The sequence below is a fragment of the Orbicella franksi genome, chromosome 5, assembly GCF_964199315.1.
Source record: "Orbicella franksi chromosome 5, jaOrbFran1.1, whole genome shotgun sequence".
NCBI lineage: Eukaryota > Metazoa > Cnidaria > Anthozoa > Scleractinia > Merulinidae > Orbicella > Orbicella franksi.
The window spans coordinates 15,086,708-15,097,723 of record NC_138149.1 but is presented as its reverse complement, the minus strand read 5'-3'; the positions used below and the strand labels follow the sequence as shown (position 1 = coordinate 15,097,723).

At 40.5% G+C, this 11,016-nt stretch overlaps 3 protein-coding genes, 1 non-coding gene and 1 pseudogene across 5 annotated transcripts; 3 read left to right on the top strand and 2 right to left on the bottom strand.

Moving 5' to 3' along the window:
* The first annotated feature begins 887 nt into the window (after positions 1-887).
* On the top strand, positions 888-3,323 carry LOC145486394 (uncharacterized). Its single transcript, XM_081465041.1, has 2 exons — positions 888-1,408; positions 1,536-3,323. Exons 1-2 carry the CDS (start codon positions 1,254-1,256, stop codon positions 3,316-3,318), a joined length of 1,938 nt encoding a protein of 645 aa, XP_081321167.1. The 5' UTR covers positions 888-1,253; the 3' UTR covers positions 3,319-3,323.
* A 372-nt stretch (positions 3,324-3,695) lies between these two features.
* On the bottom strand, positions 3,696-4,247 carry LOC145487803 (uncharacterized). The gene has a single exon (XM_081466603.1). It carries the CDS (start codon positions 4,245-4,247, stop codon positions 3,696-3,698), a length of 552 nt encoding a protein of 183 aa, XP_081322729.1.
* A 195-nt stretch (positions 4,248-4,442) lies between these two features.
* On the bottom strand, positions 4,443-5,983 carry LOC145486371 (uncharacterized). Its single transcript, XM_081465017.1, has one exon. It carries the CDS (start codon positions 5,247-5,249, stop codon positions 4,443-4,445), a length of 807 nt encoding a protein of 268 aa, XP_081321143.1. The 5' UTR covers positions 5,250-5,983.
* A 445-nt stretch (positions 5,984-6,428) lies between these two features.
* Positions 6,429-8,042, top strand: LOC145487801 (uncharacterized; annotated as a pseudogene). Its single transcript, XR_014049454.1, has 3 exons — positions 6,429-6,556; positions 6,646-6,891; positions 7,216-8,042. The product of XR_014049454.1 is annotated as an uncharacterized LOC145487801 (transcript).
* Positions 8,043-10,220: 2,178 nt separating this feature from the next.
* On the top strand, positions 10,221-10,293 carry Trnat-ggu (transfer RNA threonine (anticodon GGU)). Its single transcript has one exon. It is a non-coding gene; the product is annotated as a tRNA-Thr (tRNA).
* Positions 10,294-11,016: the final 723 nt, after the last annotated feature.

The window sequence follows — 11,016 nt, the reverse complement described above, 5'->3', positions numbered from 1 at the left end:
TTGCTTGCAGATGTCAATATTATTACAAATGTATTTTTCGTTTTAACATATGAATTTATTTTGAATGTAGTTACCACCTTAGTCTCACTAAAAAAGAGATTGCCCTCAAGTGGTCTGATAACTCCTATGTTTTCTATTTTTTTTTACAGTCGTAACCAAACTGATATGTTTCCCGTTCACAACCAATTAATGTTTTGCACTAGTTACACAATTAGTAATGCTCAACACTCGACACTACATTCTCAACTCTTGTACCTTTTCAGTCTTTGCGTTCATAAAAATTGTTTAGCAAAAATATTACTTTCTGGTACATTCAAGCTTCATGGGGAGGTGAAAAGAATCATCATCTACTAGGAACAGCTGCAGTGTGTATGGTTTTTAAAAAATGCCAAAAAAAAAAAAAAGAGTACAATGCCCCCTACAAACCTTAACTTACATGTTTGCATGGCCCTCAATGTCTGGTAAATGAGCACAAACAATCTCTCTACCCTTTGTGCCATTCCTTGGGATACTGATAGCATCCATTCACAGGGAATCACTGCACTACCCCTGGCCTGTCTGTTTCGCTGCCACTTCTGTGCTGTACGTGGTTTTCAATAGGCTGCTGGCTCTCCAGTGATAAAACTGTGGTGCACATTCGGTGAATCCACCAAAAAAGAGACCTCCCAAATTTGTTTAATTTCGTGCGCCTACTTAGCGACATCTTCTTTCCTCTCTTTTGACTTTGTTTTTTCCAAAAAAATTCGGCAAAGTGTCTCAAGCAGTCGAATATGCTCTTCCATCTACTTAAGAGAGAGAAATTCAAAACAACTGTCATACAAATGAAGGAACGATGCATTACTCAAGCCTTACAACAACAGCGGTTCAGGTACACTTGTAACACCTCAAATTCAAAGAGAGTTTACAAAATATTGGCATTGTTTACAACCGTGTAATTTGGCATGATGAAACTTTAACAACACTAGAACCAGTAAAAAATATACACAGCTCAATGAAAAATATGTGAATACTAGAAAATAACGCGTACTCTATACTAACCTTAATATTTGGCCACAAAATCGCTTCTACATCGTCGCTTGACACCAAAAAAACTCAATGATTAGAGGACAGTCAACGTTCTGCCACTACCAAAATGGCTGCTTATACACCGAATGCAAATATGGCGGACCACTCGGGTGGCCCAGGACGAGTTGCACGAAGTCGAGGCTAGTTAGGCCTCCAGCGATTTTTCCCTGATGTTTTGATCGTCACGAATGGCTCCACGTGTGCTTACTGAGGATGATATTCCCGGAGCTTCTCTTGCCGGTAGAGCCCCAGCAGCATTAAAAAACGAAGAACTCCGTTTTTGGCTAAAATGCAGACGAGATTCATTAAAGGGTTTAAAAACAAAAGCTGCTTTAGTGAAGAGGTAAGGTGCAAGATTGCTTCGAATTTACAACTTGTCAAATGTTTACACGTGCGAAGAACCCCTGAACTTAGACCATGCTGTAGCCTTCTAAACTAAGGAGATTACTTTATTATTTCCTCATTTCAAGGGTTGAAGAGTATATCAAAAAGGGCCTTGACCGAAATATTGTGGATCCAGATCCTCACAGCATTTACACAAAACGCAAGGAACACCAAAATGCAAGCGACGGCGACAGTTCGAAAACTACTTCCAGTTTGCAGCTGCTACCAAAGTACCCTTCGCAAGGCTGGTCCAGCAACTTAAAGCGAATGCCTTTTTTCTCTCGTGCTGAAATGAACAGTCACATCTCAAAGTCTGGTAAAAACGTAGACTCCAGAAACAGTCACTCTGTACCGACTAACGTGCGAAAAGCCACAACGTTTCTTAACGACGAATATTTAAAGGCCTTGTCAGCAGCAAGCGACGATAACTATTTTTATTTCCATTGTCATTGCCACCACAGTTTTAGAAAAAACGATCCTCCGCACAACTTAAAGGTCGCGTTGTGTATTTTAAGTGGGGAGGTCATTGACGCCTCTTGCTCCTGTGTTGCTGGTCAGGTTGGGTACTGCAATCATATTCTAGCTCTTTTGCTCAAATTATGCAAGTTCACCTTATATGAATGCAAAAGTATTACTGACCTTAACAGTGAAGAGGACATGCAGCCAAAACGTAGCTGCACATCAAGTTTGCAGCAATGGCATCGCAAGGGCAGAGGAGACTCAATAAATCCACAGCCGGTTATGGAAGTTTTGGTAAACAAAACTTCCCTAGATCAAGACCAGCCATCAAAGTCTAGAGACCCTGGTGTTAAATGTCTACTATACGAGGCAGGGAAATCCCTGAAGAATCAGCAGACAGATGAATCCAAATTACTGGAGCATTTGAAGGAGATAAACCCCAAAATGGCCTTGGCACAAGTTATGACTCCAAGGTCAGAAACAACACCACTGTTGAAAACTAAGTTTGGTAAAAGTCCACAGCGGTCCTATTGCAGCTATCAACTATCTGTGACTGAAGATAACTTTAAAGTGTTCTGTGACATTTCATCTGTGCCCAGGTTAGACTCAGACAACTCTAATGACTTGCAAATAACTGAATATCCCAGATTCCCCCTCAGCCAATTAAATGAACAATTTGAAATACCAGCTGATATTTCTGGGGATGAGAGATCTTTACTAGAAAAACTAAAAGCAGATGAGAACAAAGTAAATGAAATTGAAAGAAAAACACAAGGTCAGTCAAACTGCCAAGAGTGGAAGGATGAAAGGAAATTGAGGTTCACTGCTTCAAACTTTGGCCTGATACGGGACAGGAAAAGGAACCATGAGACCCTAGTGAAGAATCTGCTGAACCCAAAACCCTTCACTTCAAGGTACACGAATCATGGTCTCAAATATGAGCCTATTGCATTGGAACAGTACCAGAAGTACATGATGTCAATTCGCAGGCCTGTACAGGTCTTTAAGTCAGGACTTGTCATAAGCTCTGATTCCCCATACTTAGGTGCCTCCCCCGATGGAAAGGTCATTGACCCCGGGTGTTCAAACCCTTTTGGACTCTCTGAAGTTAAGTGCCCTGAGACCAAATATCTAGTGACTCCTCTAGATGCATGTTCGGATAGTAATTTCTTTTTGGAAGAAGTGAACGGGATGCCAAAACTTAAGCGAACGCATAAGTACTTTACTCAAGTTCAGGGTTTGATGGGGGTAACTGGGGCCAGGTGGTGCAATTTTGTTGTCTACACCAGCAAAGGAATGAGTATCGAGCGCATCCCATTTGATGTTCAGTACTGGAATAATTTAAGGGAAACACTAAAGTTGTATTACTTCAGGCACTTTCTAGCTTTAGCAGCAAGAGAACCATTATAACAATACTGATGTTATTTAGTACTCCAATTTAACAAAACAGTAATGTTATGTTCCTGTTTAATACTGTCCATTATTTTGTACAAACAACAGTAGTTAGCCGCAGAAGGAGTAATAATTCTCTGTAAATATACATGACAATGCATATGATAAAAATCTTTACTCATGTTATTTAAGTGCTGGTATTTTTGAGCAAACCAAATTAGATTGTAAAACCTTGAAATAATTTTATCAATAAAATGTAGAGAATGTTAAAAAGTATGACAAAATGACAAAATATTTGTCCAAACAACTTATAATAATTATTGTTAGCTTTAGCCAGGGGTTTCCTATTTGAGGAAAATATACGAGACAGTTACACGCAGACTAGAAAACTTTACTTATCCTGATATAAGTGGATCCTGAGTATTGCAGAGGAATGCGCATACAGTCCACATCTGATTTACAACTCCGAATAAACTCAAAGGTACAACTCCTTCCCAGATCCAAACGTTTTTAATTTTGTTAATTGCCCTTTCCACATGAATTCTCACACTGGCAATTTGTTGAGTTCTGACCACATCCTCTGCTGACATCTGACTGTTGCCTCCAAGAAAGGGTGGGATGTTTAAACTTACAGCCAGGGGTAAAATGTCTTGAATTTGAAAACCTTTGTCGGCCATCACTGAATCCCCATCATCAAATGCTTGGGACAGTAAACCACTTCGCAGCACAATTTCCCGATCAGAAATACTCCCAGTGTAAAGCTGGCTCACGAAGGTGATGGCCCCACTTGGGGAAATTCCAACAAGCCCCTTTAGTGTCACATGGTTCTTATATGAGCTGAAAAGCTCAGAGTTCAGAAGCAGACTACTAGGCATCTCACAAAAAACCTCAGTGCAGTCTATTACAATGCTTGTTGAGGGGAATTTCTCTTTGAAATCAGCTGGCATGGTTTTTTGAATAACTTCCTTAGATGGCCAAAAACAGACTTGACCAAATTTCAAGTACATAAAATTGATCCACGGTATAAACATTCTGCTTATAGTAGATTGTGCCACACCATAAAGATTGGCTAGATGTCGTTCAGAAAACCCTCTTCTTAAGCGACACAAAACAATAAAAAATTCATCTACTGGCCTAATTTTTCATTGGCGTCCTTTCTTCGCCGCTTGGACGTCTTCCTCCTCATCGGAGCTGTCTGAGTTGTAAAACTCCTCTGGGATGTCTGAGCTGCTCCGAGGGTGAATATTTTCACAGTCCTCGCCAGGATTCAAGAACTCATAAATGGCTGTGAAAGTGGCATAATTGGGAAGACCCATGTAAAAACTAATATCGGCATCAGACTTGAAGCAATCAAGTGAAAATAAACGAGAAGAAATTTCTTCCTGCTGGCTGTCACTTTCAGCAAGCTTTCTCTTTAGTTCAGTGTTCTCGAGGCGAAGACTTGTTAACTCCTGTTGAGCTTGCAGAAGCTGGATCTCAAGTTCCTGAATTCGTTTTATTTGATCCATTTCGCTTGTTTGACATGCTGAATCTGGAATTCCTGAATCTACATGCACGGTTTCAGGAGCAGTCGAACCTTCATCGTTCGTTTCAGAACTCACCTCAGGTGTAAACAACGTTTTCTTCATAGGCATGGAAACCCTTTCGGTAAGTGCTTTTCTTTTTGTTGGAGAAGGAACAGACCAAGCAAACCGTGAAGGCACACCGCGTTCGGCAATATATTGTCGGCTGTTTAAAGATGTCCTGAGATCCTCTCGTCTGAAGTGCAATGAACATACTTTTGTATCGGGTGTGATCTGCCACTGTTTTCCTTCATCTCGGCAGATCGCGTGAATCCACTGTTTTCTTCTTTCGGGTGATTTTGGAAACGCAAAAAACGACACTTTCTCTCCTGTTGGCAATTTAACCCCTTTCTGGTGACACTGAGGGACACAACAACCCGTAGGCATAGTAAAAACTTCGCTAAAACTTCGACAAGTGCAAGAGACGCGTTGCTGAATACGTGTTTTGTAAACAAGTTCGAGGCCTAACTAGCCTCGACTTCATGCAACTTGTCCTGGGCCGCCCGAGTGGTCTGCCATATTTGCATTCGGTGTATTCTCCTTCTCAAAGTTTGGTTGCAAAAAGTCCTAGATAATGCTGGCCAGACTCTATGCGAGACTGGAAACAACATATTTTCTTTGTCCACATAAAAGGTCTGCCATTTTCCTTGCTAACAATAGCTTCATGACGTCATGACCGTCCTAATTTATCGGGATATTCCAGACTGTTGAAGACAGGCCACTTAGTCTCAAATGAACTCGTGAACTATGATCTCAGCTGGCCTGCCTTTCCTGCTTTGGAGCTCTGCTGGTATGCGAAATTTGAAGGTTTCTTAAACTTTATCCTTTGGGGAAGAAGAGGTTGTTGGTGCAGCTGCTGGTGGAAACTGTGTATCATCTAAAATGAATATACTGCATACTTGCTGTAAGGTAAGATTTGTTTTTTAATTGTAAACAGTATTGAACACTTGGTAAACACAAGCTGTTACTGACAGTAATAAATATTATGTGAAATAATCAAACTGACATTAGCAAGATGCATTTTATGTACAAGGTGATTGTTTATTCAGCCTACTGAACCATATTGATTCACATGCTTTGTGGAAAGGAAATTGATAGCCCAACACACCAAACTGGAAAAGTGCTGCTCTTTACTTTTAGAATATCAAGAAACCTTTAAAGTGTATATGACACAAAATTTTTTTGGCTCTTTTCCTTCACTTACATGTGTAACAATAAAATATTGATTTAAAAATTTATTTTTTTTACTTGCATTTTAGTGACCAAAACACACTCCATTTTCCCTTCAAAATTGTCCCGGAGACTGGGGTGAGAAATTTTGCGTGTGACATCAGCTGGTTTGATCAAAGTTCCGCATCTTTTCTTACATAAGTGATTTTAGTCAATTTGTTGCATGGCAGCTTCGAGTTTGTGTGCGATTTCTTCTCAGTTTTAAGCCTATTTAGTTAAATTTGTGAAATAGCTAGCGACTCAGAAACGAATGAATCCTTATGTGTTGCTGGAAGCTTGCATGAAAGCGAAGATTTGGACGAGGATTGGAGGGTTAGAGAGAGCGAAATATGACCATATTGCGAAGAGCCGCTCACCAACATTCCACATGAGGAAGATAGTGATCACGAAGAAAGAGACCTCGATGGTTTGACACCAGCTGTTTTTGAGGCAAGATACGAAGGAACCGTGCTTGTGGATACTTGGTATGTGAAATTATTTGAGCTATCGCTGGTTTCTTCACTTACTCGGAAGGTTGTTTACATAAACTCTGCCACTGTTTACTTTTATTTAGGTGTAGCTGTGGTCACTGCAACACCGTCACATTAGTTGGCTCACTCGAGTACCGTTGTTGCCGGGAAGTAACTAGTTCGTCCGCAAAGATGCTTTTTGATGGTTCAATCAAGTACATAACATGTATCACCCAACATGAGGACTATGGTGCAATTACAAACCGAGCCGTTCTCACTCAAGTGGCCCCCTTGTTGAGGAAAAAGGAAGGAGGCAGCTATCGCCGCTGCAGTGGAGTGTCAGAAAACGAGTAAGACATAGGAATATTTAAATTTGACGTAACATTTCTTGAGCTATAATGCTAAACACGTTTTCCTATATCTCGATGGCTGAGGAAACCTGCATGCTGTTTTTCCCCAATTCCTATTTATTTTCTTTGTGGTCAGCACTTCCAAATCCAGCTATTTTTTTTTTGTACTTGATGCAATCTTACTGTCAAAGCTCTATTTTTGACACAACCTATAAAGCATCTAGGAACGTTTTGCTGAGTTTATAGGGTGGGGGAGCAGTAACTGGGTATGAACAATTTTCTGGGATTCCCAATAGATATTTCAAAATGTTTCATCTACTTTAGGTTCCTTAGATCTGTTGGATACAGATGGACCACATGATGGCTTTGTGGGTACATTGGCTGGGGCAACACCAGGCCACTTCCAGCCTGTGTTTATCACAGTATCAGAACAAAATACCACTCAAATCAGTCAAGAGGATATGCCAGTTTTACGGATAGAGAGTGACCACTACCCAAAACAATTGAATTATTCACACGTCTGAGTGTCCTTACAATTCTTGCAGCAACAGAAACATTTATATATTCACTCTCCATTTGTTTTAGATTTGAATAAAACAGTAATTTTTTCTCAAATTAAAGCTAAGCTCTAGCTGTTTTGTTCAGTGATAATAGTTTTTGAAACTGCAATACAGAGACGAAAGCTGAGGCTCTACCCTGTCTACCCTGTATTTGGTAACTTGAAAATAAAAATGAAACTCTACTATCAAATGGCTATCAAGAGTAATATCTCCCCATGGAGACCAGTACAAGTTTGCAGTGAATAGATATACTTTAACTCTGTCAGCAAACAATGAAAATTGAGGTTATTTTGCCCAGACTAGTAAATTTTTTGCATTTAGTTTTGTGCAAACGCACTGGTTTTTTACATATTGAACAATTGTAGGGCCTTCTTTTGCCTTGGCTACTGGTGCTTGGGGTACTGTCACTTGGCACGCTTGCAGGCTGTAATGTGGACTGCTCTGCTTCTGTGGAACAAACAAACTCAATTCACTTTATGGACTTAACCTCTTACCTGTACATGTACTTCACAAAATGTAAAATCTTATGATGGGAATTTTTAGTACTAAAGAAATGTGCCAGTAGATAGATACAACTATACATCAAAATGAATTTTGATACTGTAGTAGTAGATGTGCAGCTGAGAAATTCTTAAATACTGAGTAAATTACAAGTGTTTTAGTATACATGACAGCCAGAGAGAGAAAAACAATATAATGCAAAATTAGTGCGAACTATTATTCTGCTATTACAAGATTTGCAGATGTGGGCTCGCTTACATTGGGTACCTTGGGAGCGGGCTTTTCGCTGGTAAAGATTGCATCCTTCCTGGCCTGCGGGCGAGTACCACCTGGTGTATTTCCCAGAGAGGTTTTGATTACCGACAGAGGTCCTGGCGCCATATCCGGTCGATTTTTGTAGTGAATTCTCCTCCATCTGGTCTTGTGCAAGAAATGTACAGTCCTTGACCAAATGGTCAAAGGACTTACAACACGAGCATTGGCGGGGGTGAGGGCATAAGGCAGAGGCATCTAACGCGGTTGCATATGGCGTGGTATCAATGGCATCAAGACTTGCGCTGTTTCCGAGTTGAAATTGTTTGGCGTATGCCATGCTGGAGTGAATGTCAAACATACACCAATGACCAGCAAAATTTACAATTGGCAAATTGAATCTGTTCACGATGAGGCAAGCTCAGTATAACGTGATGGTTGTGCGGCCATTACCACCTTTTCGTATGCATTCCACGCTTGTAACCAGGTGTCAAACGAGTCGATTTGGCGTTTTCGAGGCCCCTTGATTACGTAAGTTACACAGTTTATATCGCTCTGGGGAGGGGGTATGCTTCCGTTGTTGGGCAAATTTGCGAACGGGCTAAGGGTGGATAATAGATCAGAGAAATCAATGTACTCATACTTAGTGGCCGCCTGCAAAAGCTTCTCGGACATGCTTCTTGTTAGTGCTGTTGTGGTATTCGCAGCTGGAGCTGGGGAGAAGGTCGTGATCAGTGTCTGTTGAGAGGGTTGTTGGTTTGTTTTGCTGGCCTGTTCGACGAGAACCGGAGGAGGCTGAGGCAGAGGCGATTGGACTTGCTTTTTTAAATTGTTGTGCTACGCTTGAAGGGTCTCCATTTGTGAAGAAAGGTTGCGAATGGCCTCCAAAAGAACCGACGTTGACACCTCATCTGACGTTGGAGATTCCTGAATCTCCGTTCCATCACTGGGGCCCGTACAGTTCTTTCCTGGTGTACTGAACTGGTGACTGGATTTTCGGGTCTTGCACCCTGGACATTTGCCTTTTCTAGAAGACATAGCGTCGAAGAAAAACTCAGAATACTCGGAGAAAACGCACAAATACAATGTCAGTAAAAACTCGAGGCGTATTGATCGTCGGGATCAAAGTTCACAGTAACACGTGTCCGTAACTCGAGACGATAATCAAGTTGACATCACCTCATTTACATTAACATAATTTAACTAGTTAAATATTACATACATGACGTACTGACTGAGCTAAAAGGAAAAGAAAGCGCTGACTTTTCAACGTCTAAGTGAAAGATGGTGGAGTGTTTTGTGATGGATTTTAAAAGCAATCTGTATGTTAAAACAGCAGTGATTGCTCTCCCGGGATTTTAAAAGGCCTTTTGAGTAGCTTTCTTGACAGCTACTCAAAAGGCTGTTCACAACACTACGAAATATGCACCTTACTTAAGATGGAGTCATGGAGAGAAATCAAATTGTTTGGGTGAAACGAATATCTGTGCTTTGAGACTGATAATAGTAGAACATGATCCAGTGGATTTCATTTTCACATGGCCTTTCTTGTTATAGAAATACTAAATCAAAGACAGCTAATGAAATATGCATAAATTAGTGACAGATGGCCATGTTTGGATGGAGTCACCATAACTTGAAGGGTATGAAATATTTTGACCTAAGTTTTTGCCATAATCATTTACACACCAAACGCAATATTTGTGTAAAGTCTGAGCGAAATCGGTGATTTGGAGCTAGCCAGTTTGTTACCTGCAAAATTTTATTAGGTCTAACATTCAACGACAAGGCATAACTCTTATATTCTAATTGTCTTTTTAATTGAACTTTAATTCTTCCACTTTCTTGTGGCAGTCATGATAACATGTTGACAGTATTGTTAACATCTGCTGGGACATTTACCACAGTTCCTTTTGATGTGAAGTTTATATGAAATAATTCATATATGAACTATATATCATTTCACTCCTCACGGGAAGATATGAACTCAACTAATTGACCTCGCTCCCAATGTGTGGCTTCATAGCTCAGTTGGTAGAGCATCGCACCGGTATTGCGGAGGTCACGGGTTCGAATCCCGTTGAAGCCCTGATTTTTTTTCAGGCTTCTTTCCAATTGCTTAAATTGGAAAATTAACTGCGATGATCATTCTTCACTTTCATCTTCAACCGCAGTTCATGTATGAATTATTTCATATAAACTTCACATCATTTCACTCCTCACAGGAAGATATGAACTCAACTAATTGACCTCGCTCCCAATGTGTGGCTTCATAGCTCAGTTGGTAGAGCATCGCACCGGTATCTCGGAGGTCACGGGTTCGAATCCCATTGAAGCCCTGATTTTTTTCAGGCTTCTTCTTTCCAATTGCTTAAATTGGAAAATTAACTGCAATGATCATTCTTCACTTTCACTTACAGTTCCTTTCATTTTGAACTGATTTCCTCTGGGAGCTTGCAGAAGCTTTTGAAAAGCCAACCGAGGTGCCAATATTCTGCACCCTAACTCATTCAAATAAAAAAGTCTGGTTTAGCTGGAAAGGACATTCCATTCTTAGCTGCGCTGAGGGTGGTATGATCCACTCAATACCATCAACACTTGTTTTAGTTAGTAAATATTTTCCTGCAGCAGGGTGGGAAAGCCTAAGTTTTTCAGTAGTGACAACACTGTGTTTATACCACAACTGGTTACAACAAGAGCAACTGTACTCTGGACCTCTAGAGACATCAGCATGAAATTTTCTGATTTCATCAGTAATGGTTGAGTTATATACATTTTTCTCTTTCTGATATTGACGCTGGTTTACTAGTCT